This window comes from Lissotriton vulgaris, chromosome 12 (genome assembly GCF_964263255.1).
Source record: "Lissotriton vulgaris chromosome 12, aLisVul1.2, whole genome shotgun sequence".
Taxonomy (NCBI): domain Eukaryota; kingdom Metazoa; phylum Chordata; class Amphibia; order Caudata; family Salamandridae; genus Lissotriton; species Lissotriton vulgaris.
The window spans coordinates 294,544,818-294,565,134 of record NC_141700.1 but is presented as its reverse complement, the minus strand read 5'-3'; the positions used below and the strand labels follow the sequence as shown (position 1 = coordinate 294,565,134).

Here is a 20,317-nt window from a genome sequence, read left to right as displayed (position 1 = left end):
GAGTGACTTCTGCAGCTTCTCAGTTTAAAAATTTCTGTTTAGAAATCCTGAGTCCTAGGCCCTAAAGTCTGTTCCTGGCAAAGTAAAGGAAGTGTCACCATACTAGAAGGCTCTTTGGAGCATGGACAAGAAACTAGAGGAGGAACCGAAGAGGCAGGACCAGGAGGGAATGTGCATGAGGTAGTCACTGCTGCCTGCTCATGGCCTAGCTCTCACTGCAGCTGGCCTGGTCTCTCCTCTTATTTGTTTAGGCCATGCCTGGACAGCGCATGCGCTGTTTCTATGAGACATTGCTTTTTTATTTGTTTCTTCTAGTGTCCTTTAAAAAGCCTTAATTCTAAGTGGTTAATCTTTCCTATTTGTCTCTCCTTTTTGTGGGTTGTTCCCTCCCACAGACCACCACCCCATTACTTGTAGCCTTACACTTGTCCAATTTGAGCAACTTCTTTTTTCTTTGTCTAAGAGCAATTCACATTAGCACTTGCTCCGAGCTTTTCTGTAAAGAGGGCTGTCATTCTTGTCCTTATCTCGTCACATTCACTGTTCTTTCAAAGACAGAGATCAAATATCAGATGTTGTTTCCCCGAGGGTGCCTGTTCTTTCTCTGACTTCAAAGTGAGAGAATCGGTCACCCCATGTACTCACTCATCGCTGCTTGCCCTCTTCTTGCTTGTTTATTACTTGTTGTAGTCAGCAATGCATGGGTGCATTAGTGCTTTTTTATGGCGTGCACTATGGCTCGCAGCTTCATACAAACTCAGATCTTTGGAGGGGAACTGCTCATGCTTGTCTTTGCCAACTTTATGCCACTAGTGACAACCTGAGAGGGAATACAGGGAACTGCGCAGTAGCTGGGGCCTGAAGAAGTCGGCCTGTAGCAGTTGCACTTCTGATGTGCTCCTGATCAGACCATCTGTTTGTAAATTTCTAATTGTAAGTGGAGTGAAGTGTAGATAGGAGATCATGTGGCAAAAAATACAGTATGAAGAAAAGTGGTGAATGGCACTGTTGGACTTGGCCCTTTTTGCAGGGTCATCCCTGAACTTTTTGCCATCCTCCTGTATTTTGTCTGACCTGTTTTTGTTGGTTTTATGACTCTGGGCACTTTCTCCTGCTCATTAAAGTGCCAGGACACCCCTTAGCTGGGGCAGCTGTGCGCTATGCAAGCACCTATAAAATAACATAACATAACATAACATAACATAACATAACATAACATAACATAATATTTATCACTGCTGATCAGTGGTAAAGTGTATATGCTCTCACTATGGCAAATTGATGTACGGATTAGTGACTCCATGATTGGCTGATTTGGTTTACTTGTCAGACCCTAGTACAGTGCACTGAGTGTGCCCAGAGCTTGAAAACCAAATGCTGCTAGTGGACTTGCAGCACTGGTTGTGCCACCCACAGAAGCAGCCTGTAAGTTTTTCTCAGTGTGTGCAGTCTTGTACTGCCATGTTGACTGGGCACGTGCACCCACTTGCCAGGCCCTAAACCTTCCCTTTTCTTCATATCAGACACCCCTATGGTAGGCCCAAGGGCAGGGTGCATTGTAAGTATAAGGTAGAACATGCCTGGTGTGTGTGGGATGTCCTAATAGTGAATTACAGCTATTTTCGTTTTTCACTATTGCAAGGCAACCTGTTCTCCATAGGCTAGAATGGGCAGTTAGATTATTACATTTTATAATCCTAACTGACTCAGGGAACATGGGGTAAATTCGAGTTTAGTATGCCTGAACAGAATGATAAAATGCATCTTTTAGCAAAGTTGTTTTTAACATTCTGTGTTTGAAAATACCACGTTTAGAAAGTAGGTATTTTCTTGTCTAACTACCCAAGCCTGCCTCTGTTAGGTTGTGTATTTCTTGTCTGGAGTTTGAGTGACAGGGTTGGGGGATTCCAGGAGACAGGATGAGTCAGCCCAATGGTGAATAGAAAGATCTGCATCTAGATGGGTGGGAGGAGTTCCACCTTAGACCTGAATAGACCTACCTTCCACAATGCCGGCTCCACCCCCTGTGGTGCGTCTGATGTCTCTGCCCTGCACTGTGAAAGGAGAGAAGGAGTCATGTCAACAAAGTGCTCCAGGGCTGTGCTTTCCCTCCACAATGCTGGCTCCACCTCCTGTGGGGCGACCAATGTTTCTACCCTGCACAGTCATGTAAACAGAGTGCTCCAGAACTGGTTTGGACTAGGCAAAGGCCCCTCTCCCCTCATAGGACAAAGGATTTTGGGGTATAAGTATTGGGACCCTGATCCCAAGAAATGTGATCACCTTTGGACAAACAAGAAGAAACCTTTACTAAGGAGAGGAACCAGAAGAAACTGAGGAGAGACTATCCCTAAGCTGAAGTGCTGCTTGCGGGATTGGCCTGCAGTGGTTGCCTGACTGCCAAAGGAAGGAGAAAGGAACTTTGTGTACTTTATTTCAACTTGTAAGGATCTCCAAGGGCTTGGAACAGAGCGTGCCTCCTGCTGAAGTCTCAGGGACAACAGACTTCCACTCCCAGCTACCCAAGAGTTCTTTGGAAGTGCCTGCTGCTGTTTTGGGCCTTCTAAGAGACTGCGTGATGCAAGGAGCTGGAAGCGCGACTCAAGAGGAAGAAACGTGTCGCCGTCGCAGCCGCTGGCATCGCATCTCTGAACAAGGGTGACGCCGCTGTAGCTGACGCATTGCAGAGCATCGAGAGAAGCATCTTGCACCAAAGAAGAAGCGTGTTCCGTTGCAGCCGCTGCCATTGCATTTCTGAACAAGGATGTCGCTGCTGTAGCTGACGCATTTCTCCGCATCGAGAGAAGCGTCTCACACCGAAGAAGTAGCGTGTCGCAATTGCAACCGCTGCCGTCGCATTTCTGAACAAGGATGTCGCCGCTGTAGCTGACGCATTGCACCGCATCGAGAAAAACACCTAGCATCCACAGAGAAGCGTGCCGCCTTCAGAGCTACTGCCATTGCATCTTGAATGACGCCGCTGTAGTTGTCGCATTGTGTGGAAGTGTCTCGCAACGTTGGAGAAGAGTGTGGCAGCCGAAGCTGTTGTTGTTGCATCGCAGAACAAGGGTGTCGCCGCTGCAGCTGACGCATCGAATCGAGACTTCTCGCATCATCGGAGAAGCGCGCCGCATCTAGAAGATCTTCATGTCTTTATTTCTTTGCACCAGAACTTTGCCGCATTTCCATCGCTGCAACACTTTTGTTGTGGAAGCGCAACGCATGGTAAGGGACATTGACTCAAAGGGTCGCATTTTAAGAACTGAACAGAACTAAGCTAAAACTACCATTTTAAATACAGTATTGTGGATTTTTGTCATTTGTGGTCTTGTGTTAAGTCTATATAAAGAATACTTATTTTTAATATACAACTTGTGGGGTGCGCATCTGTAGTGTTGTCACTTGATTACTGTATGTGTTCACAAATGCTTTACACACTGCCTCTGAGATAAGCCTGTCTGCTCGTGCCAAGCTGCCAAGGGGGTGAGCAGGGGTTATTTAAGGAGTGTACCCCCTTACCCTGACTAGAGGCAAGGGTCCCTATTTGTCACAAGTACCTACCTGTGCCAACTAGAGACCCCCAAATCTAACAGGCACTCAAATGCGTAATAAATATTAGCGCATCTCTCAATAAACGTGAAACCTTGTTAAACTGCAGTCTTCAGTACAAGGCCAACTCCCTTCTGGATGCAGTGTTGTTCTACATCCAACTGTGCCCAAAAAATGGCACCGCTATGTAAAAGCAGTTTAAAAGCATCTACCCTGCGATACAAATGCTCCTCGGAAGAGAAAGAGGGCCTCCAGTGGAAACAATTCACCTCAAAAGTACCAGTGCCACAAGGACCAAAGCCCCTCCAAACTACTTGCGTTTATATTTATACTCTCCACAAAGGAATCATCCAGAAAAGGCAGCTCCCTGAAAACTAAGTTCAGAAACTTTTCAGAATTTCTGCTCCTGATCATTGATGAAAAAACCTGTCTGTCCTCGAGATCTCTATATAGTGACTCAGTGTTCGTTTGACCTCACTCTGAGTCAGCTAAATTCACTTAGGTATTACATGTTAATGCTTTCAGTGCACTTACATGTGACAAAGCAGTTATGGTAATTTATGTTCATACGAGTATCGGAAATCATTCCATTTTTGTTGGAATGTAATGGCTTAGAAATTGCCTAAAAACAGCAGCTACTTTCCTGAAGTGCTTATGCAAGTTTGCACATTTATCCCTTTCCTAACTTGGTACAGCAGGCCTAACTGTTATGGTGCCTAAATGTTGTTTCCTCCGTGTTTCTCTTATCCGCCTGCTGGTGAGAGATTTTAGGCCAGGACTGATGTTGAGTTAGTCATGGCCTACCCCATTCAAACACAGCAGCAGTCAGTCATGGATTGAGCTGGGATTTGACATGACTATCATGTTAGTCCTCGGCACTGCTTTGGGGAATGGCCGTGTGTCCCTGATCTGCTGGTGCCATAAGGGCAAGGCAGGAACAGACATAGAGAGACTGAGTGGGGAATCTTAACTGCATGACCGCGGATCCTTTCTGCAGTGCTGGAATACTAATGAAATGTATTAATCTAACTCACAATACTTGGCACTTGGTAGGACTGCCTGATTGTAACTTTTAAATTGCCCTCTGCTACCTTTGTCTGTGGCTTGCTGCAACCATGTGAGTTTGACCTCTGACCCCGTGTGTGTACTTAAATTTACTTAGGCGTTGATTACAAGTTGTGAGGAATATGTTGTGGGATTTACCACCCCATTAAATACTATTACCCTGGGTAAGACTTTTACTGAGTGTGGTAATACCTTCTTTTATTCATATCCAATGCACATCTTCATCATAAAAAAATATATGGGCTCTCTGTATCTTTCACAAGTAATGGATTAATCTGCATACAGAGTACAGAGTAATAGCAAATAACTAAATCTTTTGAGTCTTTATCTTTTTTTATTTCTAGCATGTTCCATTTGTACTTTAATCTAGCTCTGGATCAACAAACAAGCACAGAGCAGACAGGCTTATTCTAGGGCAATGTGTAAATGATTTATGAAGTACCCAAACAGTAATAAAGTCAAAGGCAAAACAATAAAAATCCAAAACCGAATAAAAAAAAATAGAGTTGCATATGTGATACTATTGGCTTTGCAAATGCTTGTTTCAGCTTGCCGCAACCCGTAAAGTGCCTGGCCTCTCTGTCTCTTTCTGCTCCATTCCTAACCTCTCCAGTGAACTTCCTCTGTCTGGGTGTCCACGCTCAGGCTCTCAGACACAGCAGAACTCAGGAGGTGGAGTGCTGACAATAACCACTTTCCACCTTCTGAGACCTGCTGAGGTCAAGCACCATGTGCTTTTCTGAGTGAGGTCTGCACCACCCTCACCCTGCCACCTGCTGTTGATTTCAGCACCTGCACCCAATGAGTATGAGGTGATGCTGCCAGGTGGAAACTGATCGCGAGATGGACTTCTACCAAGAGCCAGGATCCACCACAGCTGCCTGCGAGACATACAGAAAGGAAGACTGTGACAGAGAGTTGAGTGTGTAAATGTGTGTATATGTATAAGTGAGTGTGAAGGAGCTTTACCTTGTGTGTACGTACCCCTACTTTTGTAGGTGTGCAAATGGTGCATGGCTATGGGTAGCTGAGATGTCCAAGGGGTCGTGGCTCAATGGTGCACTGCTGAATGGCATGACCCATCTGTTGAGTGCATTCTGAACACCATTTTGGTTGTCTCTGCCATAAGGTGAACATCTATTGGGGGAATCCAATGCATTATTCTGACTGGCCCTCACATAATAGTGACAACATGGGCATTCAGGATGACATTCTAGCAACGAACGGCATAATTGGGGTCAGTACACAATATACTGTGGGCATCCATGGCAACATTCTTGCTATCATTCGCACTATAGGAGTCCATCTATAGGATGATGTGGACATTCATAGTTATAATTCTTACTACACAGCTTAGTGGGGGCCCGTCTTTAATATACTTGGGCCTTCTTCAAATAATTGTGGCTATCCATTGCCTAATGATGGACCTGACACAATGATATTTATCCTTGACTGAAAGTGGCCATTCTTTTCATACTGCTGAGTGGAGAGGTGTGGTGCAACGGCCAGGCCAGTTGACATCAGAACACCGGGTTCACTGTTCAATCCCCGGCTCCGGCGACAGCTCAGCTCAGCACCATGTGACTCTGGGCAATAGCTCACTTAATTTCGATGGCCCCCAGTTCCTTGATACCCGTAAGGGTGAGTAGTTCGCGCTTTACAAATACGGATTTATATATATATTTTTTTAGTATCCCTGTTACAATGGTGATCAAAATCTCTGCAATACTATGAACTTCCCTTTAACTCTATATTGGAAAAATAAAAAAATCTGTATGTTAATAACCCTACCCTATTTACAGGGTGTTTTATTACAGTACCATATTGTGGTACTGAAAAACGTATATGTCGGTATCCTGGCGTGCCACCAGCCGCTCCTCTTCCTTGAGCCGCCACCAACCGTTCACCTCCGAACCCCTCCTCGAGCATGGAACACACAAGCCTGTGTTCCATGCTCGACATTCCACATGGCTCACTGAGGTGAAATACTACACAAAGGAAAATCACAGCAGCACAATATCTCACAAATATTTAATTTACGAGATTGTACAAGAGTACTACAAATTAGAATTTAAAAAGAACCAACCTAGTATTTCTCTAAAAAGTGCAAACACTTTCTGCTCCCGTATATAGTTCTTCTTCATTCTTTCAATGTCTGTTGGAGGAGGCGGTTGATAGATGTTGCTGTTGCTGTCTCTCCGGGCTCCGAATAAAACAGGTTTATCACCTGTTAAATTAACACAGTGATGTATTAGCAGTGCCATTTACAAATGTCTCTCATTCTAGTTTTTTTTCAACTTCTTACTTCATTTTAAACCAAGAGATCATGACACATTTTGTTGTGGTTTGTTATGTTATCAGTGTTTTTATAGTGCAATAATCACCCGTTAGCATATACAGGTGCTCTGTAGTAGGTGTGAGGCCAGCCCTGAGGCCTTACTTGAAAAATCAGGTGTTCATCTTCTTGCTAAAGTCAGGTAGGGTTCAGGTGAGTTGTGAGAAGTCATTTTAGGGATTATGAGCCACGTACAAGCATGTGCGGCCCCTTGCTCTGCTTTTGTGTATGTGTAGGGTGTGTGCTAGTGAGAAATGCAGAGTGGAGGTAGTTGGAAGGTTGGTAGAAGTTAATGCGGCTTTTCAGGTAGACAGGGCCAGTGTTGTGGTGGGCTTTGTAGGTATTGGTGAGGAGTTTAATGTGTGTGCACTTGTGTATCTGCCAGTGGAGTTCCCTATGGTGTGGTGTGACGTGGGCTTGACATGGTAGGTTGGGGACTAGTCTGGCTGCTGAGTTTTGGATGGACTGTAGTCTTCTTGTGAGCTGGTCGGTAATCCCTGAATACAGGGTGCTTCTGGTGAAGAGGGCTTGGGGGTTTATTTTCCGGGTGTTGCCTGGTAGCCACTTGAAAATTTTCTTCAGCATCCTTAAAGCAGGCCAAGACCACTAGATTGACTTGGGTGGTCATGTCCAGTTTGCTGTCTATGATGATTCCAAGGTTTCTCGCTTGCGAGCAGGGTGTGGGTCCAAGATCTGTAGGCCACCAGATAGAGACACATGGCTAGGTGGTTTTCCGAAGGCTACCACCTCACTTTTAACTGAGTTCAATTTGAGGCAATTAGTTTTCATCCGGGTGTTCACTTCTGTAATTCATGTTGGGAACTTGTTCATGCATGCCTGTTTTGTCTGAGAGGGACAGTATCAGTTGCATGTCGTCAGTGTAAGTGAGGATGTTTATGTTGTAAGCTCGTATGACATTGGCCAGTTGGGTCATGTAAATGTTGAAGATCATAGGGCTGAGCAAGTAGTCCTGCAGGACTCCTCAAATAAGATCTTGTGCTTCAGAGGTGTGCATGTTGACAGAAGTTCCATTTGAGATCCCTCTAAATCTGCTTCTTGGAGTCTTTGAATTAGGAAGGGGTGGGAGACAGTATCAAAAGCTGCTGATTGGTCTAGAATGATGAGTGCTGCGGTTTCCCACTTTTAGGATCACCCAGATGTTCTCACCCAGATGTCATCCATTGCTGCTATAAGGGAACTTTCTGTGCTATGGTTGGGTCTGAATCCTAACTGTGTGGTATTAAGAAGCTGGCATTTGGCAAGGTGGTTGGAGAGGTGCTTGTTGATTACTGTTTCCAGAACTTTGACTGGGTTGGGGAGGCGAGATATGAGTCAGTAATTGACAAGATTGGTTGGGTCAGCCAAGGGTTTCCTTAGGAGGACGTGGACAGCTGCATGTTTCAATGGTTCCTGGAAGGTGGCTGTACTGATGGAGGTGATGAGGATAGCGGTGAGAGCCTTGCTGATAGGGATGAGAGATGTTTTATGGCATGGACAAACTGGGCACTGGCCCAGGGCCCCAGCCTTTCAGGGGGCCCCCTGATAGAGCCGTTCTGTCCTAAAGACAGACCCTTCCTGATGTCCTTTAATAATTCTCAAACAGATTGTTTCAAACACTGTGTTCCTTTAATGCATTTACAATATCGGTAATTTGTGGTATTTTTTCACAGACATTTTGAAGGGAAGTGTTTTTGTTTTTCTTGCTCACGATCATGCAACATCCACAAAAAAGGTTATTTTTGATAGAACCAGGACCTCACATATGAGAAATGGGAGGGGCACCACAGAGATTATTTGCTATACCATTAGTAATCAGTCGCTGTATTATACTATTAAAACACAAATTACAGTCCCTAAATATTAGATGGCAACACATTTAGAATTTGGACCGGAGTGAATGTGTACTGTCCATGACCTGGCCAAAGAGGGCATGAAAGAGCTGTATTTGGATCATAAATTCAAAGCTGTTTCGAACATGGTCCCCAAAGTACGTTTGGCTCAGAGCCCCCAAAATACTTAAGCTGTCCCTGTTAGGGATTGCTCCTTTGTAGAAGGCATGGTGGTGGCAGGGGTCCACTGGGCCCCAAAGTGAATGGTCTTCCTGATTGTTGTGGTTTCCTCTGTGCTATTGGTGTCCTTTCTGGTGATTGTGTTGGCTTCCTTCGTCACTGGGAGACTTCTAGCAAGGGCCAGGAGGTCTGGTTCCAGGGGCAAGTTGCTATATATATATCTTCAGTTTTGCTGTAAAAAAAGTTTGAAAGGTCATTGCACAGATCATGTGATGAGTTGATGTTTCCGTGGCAGCTACAGGTGTTGCAAATATTTTTTTGCAGCTGTTGGAGATGGCATTTATTAGTTGGACTAGAACCTTCCTCTTGTTTTCTTGGATGAGCTGGTAGTACCTGATCTTGGTGTTTTTGAAGGCGTCATTTTCAACTTCTCCTTTGCTGGTTCTACATCTCCGTTCCTGTTGTTTGCAGTGTCCGTTGGTCATTTTGAAGTCTTCTGTGTATCAGCTGGCTTGTGTTCTGGATTTTTCTGTGTTGCTTTGTTTTCAATGGGGGTGAGAGTGCTGGCACATTTGGTGATCCTCTTGTTAAAGTTCTCGATGTTGCTTGCCAGGATGCCTGAAGGTTCCAATTTGTTCTTGTGTTGGACTGTCATCCAGTCCGCCTCTATTAGGTTGTTCCATTGTCGGTGTGCTGGGCCAACTGTGGGGGCTCTTCGGTGTTGATGGATGTAGATTGTAAAACTGAGTATGGCGCGGTCTATCCAGGTGATGGGTCCTAGGTTTTTTTGCAAATCATTTAAGCAAGTTAGGTTTCAATTGTTTTATTTATTTTATTTGGATATCCCCCACATCAGTTGGTGTGACTGATAAGTGAGAAGTGAATTTCCTGATGTCTGAGAATTTGCAAATATAAAACTCCCACATCATCCCCTCATATTAAATGGCCCATGTAACTTGTGCAGAAAAAACGCCCTTGATAGTGTCAATGTTTTACTTCCCATCATACAACATGGGTGAGCGAACCTAAAAATTAACAGGGAGAGCCGACCCAGAGCTAAACCAAAGTCTGCTTGTCTTTAAGAGCCTGTGCACAAGCCGAGTCCTGAAATATTCTGGCATGTAAATCATGCAACACGCGTAATATAAACATATGATTAATTAAGTCCCCTAAAATTTCAAACAATTCAATTTACTAACACTGAAAGCATTTCACCTTAGTACGTCAGATCACATTACTACATTGAGAGACATTTAGTAAAAGTGATCCTTTTTAAACATGTACGTAGATATATTCATGCCCCCAACCCTGACAACACTGCTGTTGGTACACTAAGAGGCAAGTCACTTGTCATTTGCGCCCTATATGTGGACTGGATTTATATTATCATAAAGTCGTTTGTTGACTGTACATCCTGAACTCACATATTTGAAGGTGTTACTTCAGGGAGGCTTGGGGAAATAAAATATTTGTCAAGGATCACAAAATTTGGTGAAGCGAGGAAGCTGGGATTGATCCCAGGTTTTTTGGTTCCACATTGTGCAGTTCTGCCTTTAATTGGGTATCTATGTCTCCCGCTCATTTTACATCAAAGGTCACACCTTTCTGAGTGCGGGTGCCAAGGTGAAGCCACACAAGGGCTCGGCTTATTTTGGGTTCGAGGCTCCAAGACAACTGGGAGCAGAACCAGATTTAGGCATCTGGCTCAACCCTGGCTTGAGCTTTCAGTGGCTCACCTACCTCTACATACAAATGACCCAGATATTAGTTACTTTTTGACTCCAATATCAGCCTTAGTTTGTCCCAGATGTCATCCCGTACTTAGCATGGGTGTCAGAAATCTATCTTGCAAATTACATCTCACAGTTGCCCTAGTTTTCAATTCACGAGTCTACAAATCTCAGCTCATAATTATCTCTAATCACAGCTCATTGCTGCCCCACACCACATAATATTTGCTCAAATTACAGGCCTTTTTCACTATAGGTCGTCATATAATTGCTCTAAATGTCATGATTGCTCCAGATGTCAGCCTATAAGTGGCGAGATGTCCGTCCAAAGTTGCCCCACATATCACCCAATAATTTGTCAGTCATCTCATAAATGGTCAGTGCCGACATCATAACTAGGACATGTGCCCTCACCACCCATACTATGTCCAGTGTTGTCATCAAATATGTCATTTAGGATGTTATCGGTGATGCACTAGTGATGTCATTGAACACGTCATAAGTGCAGGGCCGTTTCTGCCATTAGGCAGGGCTAGGCGGCCGCCTAGGGCGGCAAAAGGGAGGGGGCGGCAAAAAAGTGTGCATGAAGGTCAGGATCCCTTGGAAGGCCCCAGCTCGCTTTGGTGGAGTCCTGTCTGAGGACGCAGCATGCACAGCACTGTGCCCCCGCCTTGAACACAGTTGAGGGCGCCTCAAGTCCCAGAGGTGTAGCAGAGGAGCTAGACGAGCGGGTAGGGGGCATCATCAAGCAGGGTCCATGGCTCTGCTCGGAAGGACTTTAGTCACAAGGTGCTGTGACCTGCACACCCGTGGCCCCAGCCTTTAGCAGGGCCTCCCTCCTAGTGCCTGCCTATTAGCACTTGGACAGCCTCAGGTCGACAGCTGTGGGCAATGCACAAATATATCTATTAAGGTCAATGCCGAACTGCAGTTGAAGATGTTACTTGGAACTTTGAAGTGCCTAATTACATTTTTGTCATGTTGGTTTCTTTTAAAATATCAAATACTTACATAAAATACTTTCCATTTTCCTAACTGGTACTGGAGGTTTGAAATTCCTGTGTTTATAACACACACTATGTGGAGTTAAGCTAGCCCTTTCATGCGAATCGTTAGCAGGGCAGATAGCGGTTAGTTCAGAGATGGAAGGAGAGCGTAACTAGGAGCTCGATTCTTGCTTCAGTAACACCTGCCGCTCCCACCCGGCACGTGGATGCAGATGTGAGGCAGGCAGGCCCAGAAAGCCCTGGCCAGGTCCACAGAGCCTTTCAGTAGCTCCGCCTTTCATCCATTCCACAGAGCTGGATGGGGTGAATCTCCCATTAAGAAATGATCTTTACCTTTGATTGCAGCCAGCTGGCACTCATGAAAGGCATCCTTACAGTCCGTTTCCCGCAGGGGCTTTAGTAAATTGGCTTGGCAAGAAGGGATGTCTGTCCAAGCAAGAACTAGACATCCTCCCATGCCCACCGTTATCTAGACACTGTCATCCCTGCAGGCCCCTTCTAGTGAGTAGTAATGGTGCAACGTTGCAGAAGACGGATGAGCACGGTCCTGAGAAAGCACTAGAGACAGGCTTCATGTCTTAGCGCCGCCTAGGGCGTTCTGTGGTACACAATATGAAGTTCATTCCAACCAAAATTTTTATTTTTAATGGCATTGTCTTGAAAATGTGCTTCTGATCAGTTGTTTTATTTTTGGATCAACGTCTCCCCCTTTTTAGCCCTTCTCCTGGTGCCAAGGGGAGAGGATGTGGGGTAAGGGCCAGAGATGCCAGCATAGGAGCTGGGGTACCATGTTCGAGCCTCCGTGTCAGCTGAAAATCCCGTGATTCTGGGCAAATCACTTAACCTTCCCGTGCCTACCAAAAATAAATGTTTTCTTGTGTTACATAAGTGGCACTCATGTAAAGCGCTCCAACACCTTTGGGTCGAGATTGCCTAAATATAACTGCAAAAAATAAACGTGCATTGGGTACAAAACTGGCCTCGCTTTAGACCCTTCCCTTCCTACCGAAGGTGTTCAGAAAATTACAGTAGGGCTCACTCCCACCCTGGCACAGGCAGCTCAAAGCTGTAATCCTCACGGGCGTTATTTTGGAGAGGGGGCCAGCTGAAGTGGACAAATCTACAAAATGCACCTGCCCTATCCCGAGGAAGCAGACACGCCTAATCTGATGGCGCTCCCCAGCTAGGACTTTTGGATGAAACAATATGGATTGAACGTCAGTTACATAAAGTTTATATTTGATGGCTCTTCATTTGTGTTTAACAAGTGTTTCTGAGCATTTAGTACAGATTTAGGTCAAATTCACACCCCTGCATTCACTGCCCCCTCGAAGCCATGTAGTGTTTCTTAGGGCCATATGTATCAACATAGCCTTTTGCGATTCCTTAATAGCGATTTTTAAGGAATCGCTATTTAGAAATCGCAAAATGGTATGTATGAAGAAATTCGCTATTTTTAAGCGATTCCTTAAAATTCCTTAATTGCGATTAGCAAATTGCTAATCGCAATTAAGGAATAATTTCCCATTCATTTCTATGGGCCAGGAGGCCCATAGGAATGAATGGGAAATTATTCTCAATTTGCGATTCGCAATTTGCTAATCGCAAATTGAGAATAATTTCAAGGGTGCAGGGGTGTCTCAAGAACACCCTGCTGCACCCCTGAAAATGACATGTGTGCGCATATGGCGCACATACATGCCCTAAGGGCATGTATGAGCGTCACATGGCACCATTGGATTTTCAAAAAAATGCTTTTTTAAAAGAATTTGCAACTTACCACCAACTAGAAGTTGGTGGTAATTTGCGATTCCTTAAGGGCATTTTTGATTTTTTTTTCCTTGATACATTGCATTTAAGGAAGCGCAAAATTTGCGATTCCTTAAATGCAATCGCAAAATAAGGAATGGCAAATTTTGGGATTCCTTATTTTGCACCTAAATTGTTTGATACATACCATTTTGCGAAAATGGGTTCGCAAACGCCGAGATTCTGCGGATTTCGGCGCTTGCGAACCCATTTGGCCTTGATACATATGGCCCTTAGTCCTGGGGCTCCACTTGGTAACCAAGTGTCTTGGTTTCACATTGCAGCTGTTTTGTACATGAATCCCTGACCCAGCAGAGCGCAAGAACATCAGGATGTGCCCAGGGAGGCTAATCCTGGGACTTTTCCCAGACTTGTCGCAATACTGTTCTGTGCTTTTGCTATAACTTTAAAAGCAAAAAAATCTGGACACGGGAGGGGGCGGCATAATTCAATTCTCGCCTAGGGTGGCAAAACACCTAGAAACGGCCCTGCATAAGTGGTGCAATCTGTGAATTCATAAGCAGAGCATGGTAGGGCCATATGTTCATGTTAACTCATTTGCATATAACTGATGAATTTCAGTCTTTTCTTTAGTTTCAAATGTTACATGTTAGCCGATATTTTCACCTAACTTTAACACCACTTCAATCTTTGTTTTGTTTATTGAATTTCTGAGTATGTTTTGAATGTAAAATAAGATATTATTAACATACCTATCTATAAAGTCACTTTAACCTTTGGTACTATCAGTGAATTTCTAGGGTCCTGCTTCCCAAACTGTGGGTCAGGAACTGATTTTCGGTGGGTAGCGAAAGTCCGAGCACATTTGCCAGTGATTCAAAGACAGAGGTCAAATGTCAGGCTGCTTTATTCTTTTAATATGGGGATTAGTATTTACTTTTCTTTCACTTGGCTGCAACAGTGAGAGGAGGTTTTAAAGTTAATTATGTGACAATGTAGGAATCTGTTTTTGCAATACACAACAAAATATAAGTACCTGTAAATGAACTGTTTGACCCCAGCAGTTACGAAAGCAAAAATGAAACATTTCTCTGTAATTCTGAAGAGTACTGGAAACAGTGTTTTTAATAGGATCAAAACATGTCAAGATACTTAATTGGTGATGCACACATGATAAATATTCACAGAACCCCGATTTTCACAAATTATCATTTGTGTGCCATGTAGTTTTATTAGTAAACCTGTATGTCTGTGTAAAAATAGTGGACATTTCCATGGAAATTTGACTGTTTGTAAATGACAATACACTACCACAAGATACTTTAGTAACATTAAAAAAAAAGCTTGAGGAATGTGCAGCCAATGCATGGGGGATTTAAAAACCCGGTAATTGGACATTGGCTGTTCAGAGTCTCCAAAGACGAGCTGGAAAGCTGGAAAACCGCTCAATGCAGGAGTATCAAGCTTCCCTTCCCTTTCTTTGTGTGATTGCGACTCTTCATCGGGTGACTGTGCGAAGCGATCAGATATTGTGTGAAACAAACTGGCACAGTGCGCACGCGTGACTTTATAAATGACCACCAGACAAATAGAGGTAGATTTTACATTAGGAACGTTTTTGAGATCATACCAAACAGTTATTCTGCCATTGTTTGTTTGCTATATCTCTTATAAATAAATGGTTTACTATGTGTTTCCTGGTTCTCTGTACAATAATTTATTTGCAACTCTAGTTTAGAAAGTCACTTTTTCATGTTTTCAAATGTAAATAGTGAACTCTGTGTGGAAGGTAAAAGGCAGAATCTTCATACAAGAGTCTGAAGCTACTAAGGTAGGAGGTATGTTCTTTACTTCATGTTTACCCCCTAGGTTTCAGCAACAGCAGGTAGTTCCTCTCAGGGCTCCAGTCCTTACTCCCTCCAACTGGCCCTGCCTCCAGCTTCCACTCCAGTCCACACACCAACATTCTATTAAGTCATTCCCTCTCAACATTCTAGACACCAGATCGGACATACAGCGATTGGGCACAAACATACTACACTCTAACCTTGATTTTCTTTGCATCCTGGTAATTGTATTTTTCTCATTATGAGTGCATGTCCACAAAAAACATTAATAAATTGTTTAGAAAGGAATACTGACTGAGTTGGGAACGGCTGGTCTTGGATACTTGCGATGTCTTGGGAATCGCATTTGTATTGAACACCATGCACACCTCATTTACCTATTATGCAACTGACCTGGAAAGAACATAATACAAAAGAAAATACCTGGGCAAGCGAGGGGGCCTTCGATTGCTGCCTCATCTTCATCTTCCGGTTCAACCTTTTTCAAAACCAGTGCAAAGAATGCAGCAAAACCAAGGACCTTGAAGACACGATTTGAAGCAAACATGGTTAATCACTCATTATTTGGTCTATATTAATGTTCTGGTCACAGACTCTTATTTGAAAATTTCTATATGCATTGTGAATGGGATTTAAGGGAATTTGTGAAATTGTCTTTTTTATTCATGCTGTAGTTTATATTATATTTGCTAAATTGGCACCTCGAAGTTGGATGAAGCTGGGATTGTAGCGCGATCTTAAATCAAACAATGCAAAACACAGATCTTTTCCAGATAAGAAAGGTTACAGTGGTAGTCAGTGCACAGGTCATTCATATATTTTTATCCCTGTGAAACGGATCCACTTTAGGCTATAGGAAGGGTTTATGGTTTTGCTATTGTGATTGGAAAGAGCTAGACTATGGGTCTCCAACCTTTTCTGTAGTAAGAATGAATGAATGTGAGACTTTTACAGGGCGGACTTAGCCCAAGGGCATCAAGGTGCTAGCACTAGACATCATACAGGCAGAACTGATTCCTACTCAAACCCGACATTCAAGGAAACAACCATGTCTTCAGGGCTTTACGGAAGATTGAGTGTTCTTGTTGCCCCAAGAGAAAGTCCGGGAGAGAGTTCCAAACATTTGCAGAGCTATTTCTGATCATTGAAAATCATTGTGAACTACTAAAGGCTGACCAACTTTTGTATTGTTTCCAGAGTCACCCCCATGCCTAGCTCCATTGACTAAAGGGCCTCTGGGGAGAAAGATCTGCCCATTTTGTGTAGGCAATGCACAATCTGAAACCAGAAAACTTGGCATTAGTCTTGGCTTGCCCGTACAACAGATTGTGTGATCTTGACCTCTGCTGTCACTAGCTAAGCAGACTACAATCATAGGAAATTATAGTGACATGCAGAGCTGTGCAAAGCTACTAACATACTGAAAACCATAAATTGCACATCTGTCTTTCATACCTTGTCATCTTCTACACTGCTCCATCTCATTACATGGAAATGCACCTCGAACGTCATCACACATGACATAGAAATGTTTCCCACATAGGATCAGAAAAAAATGACAACACCATTTCAACTACACACCCTACTGTGACGCAGGGGACCCGGACACGGGCCCCCCTGGCCCGCCTATTCATGTGTTGCCTCTGTTGTTTCAGCATATGGACTCATGGAAAACCACGGACGTGGTCCGCTGTCTGCCGGTGTTGGAGAGTGAGGGGCCCTGCACCTTTAAGTGGGCGGCAACGGAGACTGGACCCTCCCAAGTCAGCTCGGTAAAACCCTGCCCAGAATCGAGACAGGTGTGTGTTACACCTGGAGGAGGAGAGTGGAGACTGGAGTGCGAGGACGGAGTGGAGAGGCGAAGCAGCGAGGACGGAGAGGAGAGGCGAAGGAGCGAAGACGGAGAGGAGTGGTGGAGGATCAGGGACGGAGAGGAGCGGAGGAAGAGCCAGGACGGAGAGGAGTGGTGGAAGACCGAGGACGGAGCAGAGGAAGGTGAAAGCAACGACCTCAGCGGGAATAGGCGAGACCGGGACGGACCGGGAGAGGAGAGCAGTGGAGTCCTCCCTACGGAGAAGCGAGACAGCAGCGACACGCCAGGAGGCCACCGAGAAGGCGCATCGCCCAGCCACGCTTCCAGGGAAGTGTGGCTCGGACAGGTACGGTCTCATTTCCTGGGCTGGGCGGGACGTAGTCGGGGCAAACCACCTTGACCCTTACGCGGCCCCGTTATCTTAAAATCCCAGACGTTCCCCTGCACAATCCCTCACGTATAGCGGGGTAGATAACTTGCACGAGTGTCTCCTCACTACCCAACCCTCACCCCTGTTCGGCTAGAACAGCCGAGTAACCCTGGTTTTCTTTGTTTTCTGCACTCTGGCAACCTCCCCCGGACTCCACGCGACCACGGCGGAAGCACGGACTACGACTCCCAGCAGACACCGGGAGACGAGGAGACGGAGCGGAGTACGGGAGGCCGCTGAAGAGGCTGCTAACCCTCTACCATTCTACCGGATACCGGTTGCAAAACGGAGACTGTATAAAACAATAAAACCTGCACTACCCACAACCCCCTTGTCAGTGGATTTGTTTGGCAACCCAGCTGAAACCCCACACCTACATGGCGGAGCTTGCTGACCATGTTGGTAAGTGCTTCAGTGCCCCACAAAGGGGTAGTAAGCGCAATATAAATGCTGCAATCACACATGGCCAACCCTTGAAATGCTTGAGTTCAGGGTGTGCCCTATGCACTGTACAAAAATCTCCCCAGCCAAACTGTAAAGTTGCCCCAAGGAAGTCATAACCTATGCCACATGTATGGTACACATGACTTGCCTCTTAGTTCATTAATGTAACAATGTCATCAGGGACAGTTGGAGTCCATGACTGTTTCATGTTTCAAAACTATCACTTATAAAAATGCCCCACAATATACTGATATCATTGAATGTGCTGATGAAATGGTTCTGCATGTTGGAGAAACAAATGTTTTGAATTTTTTAAAAAAGATCCCATTTTTGTATGGCTTTTGTGTCACTATTTGCAATATTTTCAAACTTGTGCTCGTGCAAGGAAGGGGTCATATACTTAATATTGGGTCCTGTCTCAGCTTTCACTGTTTATTGGCCTAATTTACAACAGAAATATATAGCCACTACAGGGGTCAGGTACTATTTTCAAATAGGATACATTTAAAGTACTGTGTTAAGCCTTATGTTCTTTGCTCCATAAAATTAACATTTAATTTTAAATTACTTCCGTTATTTCAGTAAAGGAAAGTAGCGTTTTACAGGGATTTTAAAAAAAATAACGTTGCAAGTTGTCCCTAGGCACAAAGCTGAGCCAAGAACTTATTTTACATTTCTCTCATTATTTCATTATAATTTAATGAAAAGGAATGTAAAAGGATGTTCCTGGCTCTGGTTTCTGGCCAGGAACATCTTGCAATGTACTTTGTTTATTGGACTTAAAAACAAAAAGCAAATCTCTCACATGTTGCTGCCTTGAACATAACATTTCCCAGGTATCTTTTAAAACAAAACAAGAGTATCGTTCTGCCATAATCCTTATGCAACGCCGTGTATGCGATTAAATGCCCATGTGGGATGCTTTACATAGGCAAAACTGAGAGAAAGGTCAAGGTCAGAATGACTGAACATAAGAACAGAATCCGGAACAACATTGCAACGTCAAGTTTTGCCACTCATTGGGCAGAAAGCAGTGGAGAAGTATGGCTCACTGGTTAGAGGAGGCAGCCCCTGAAGCAGAGGTCAGACCCGGGACCAGGGTTCAATTCCCGACGCGGCAGGGTCTTGAGCCCAAATGTCCACGGACTCGATAATTCTCGCTTCGGAGCCTACTCGAATCATGGGTTCACACTCTGCAACTCTGGGCATTAGCTTGCTTAATCCCCGCGACGGGATGCCTGGCTTTCACCTTGGGGATGCCCAGAAAGGGTTACCTCACAGGGAAAAAGTCAGGACGGGTTCCCAAAGCAAGCGCCGAGATGCCTCACGGTGATTCGAGCGCTATAAAAGAAGACATAACATACCATTGCTCAAATCAAATTCCAGATCATAGAGCTAGTGCAGAAAGTCACAGGAATAGACACAACAAACATTTACTACAAAGAGAAACGTATTGAATTAAGAAACTCAACACCTTGAAACCAAAGGGGCTCAACTATAAGCTAGAAATGAGCTGTCTCCTATACCAATGACAAAAAAATCAAATCCTTAAACGTACACACATTGAAGAATAGGCGCATGTTACACCTTAGAATAACTTACACATAAAGATACTTATTCACACCAGCTCTTTCAACATTACCACCATAGAGATTATGATACATAGGATGAGAACCATGTGTATGCTGTTCTTGTATATGTTCTGTAATACTGGCCACTCATGAGTGCTTTCTGTTACGAGTATATAATTTGTTGTTTCACATACCATGATCATTGTACAGTGGACATGCTAGACGAATGTCAGACACAACTAAACTGAGGACTATGGAGCCATCATGATAACTTCATAACATTATTGTATGACTAAGAGGATTCTTTCGTATGATATTATAAGATTCCAATCATAACTTGGTCGTATGACTAAGAGGTTTCACCTCTAGGATCAGAATGCTGGCATGACCATTGAATTTACAATTATTGGGGCTTTAAGTGCGCCTGCATCCTTTTCACATGCTTACTATATTGTTGCACTATTGAAGAACACTGTGCATAGTCCATTCATAGATGGCGCGTATCCACGGATTGAACGGTATTCATTCAAAAACAAGTGACAATAATCGTAACTCTGTCATATTACTAAGAGGCTTCACCTATAGGATTAGAATGCTGGCATGACCATTGAATTTACAATTATTGGGGCTTTAAGTGTTCTTGTGTCATTTTGCTACATTTTTTCATCTTTACTAGATTGTCCAACTATTGAAGAACACTTTGAACTCCATTCTAAGATGGCGCGTATTTGCGGATTGAGGGGTATT

At 44.2% G+C, this 20,317-nt stretch overlaps 1 protein-coding gene across 1 annotated transcript in view; it reads right to left on the bottom strand.

The window, feature by feature from the left end:
• Positions 1-20,317, bottom strand: part of LOC147673997 (polycystin-1-like protein 2) — a 915,503-nt gene that overhangs the window by 167,439 nt on the left and 727,747 nt on the right. The window contains exons 33-34 of the mRNA XM_086945086.1: positions 15,736-15,832; positions 6,701-6,841 (exon numbers count right to left, since the gene is read on the bottom strand). Coding sequence (XP_086801212.1) covers positions 6,701-6,841; positions 15,736-15,832 — 238 coding nt within the window. The remainder of the gene's footprint in view (positions 1-6,700; positions 6,842-15,735; positions 15,833-20,317) is intronic.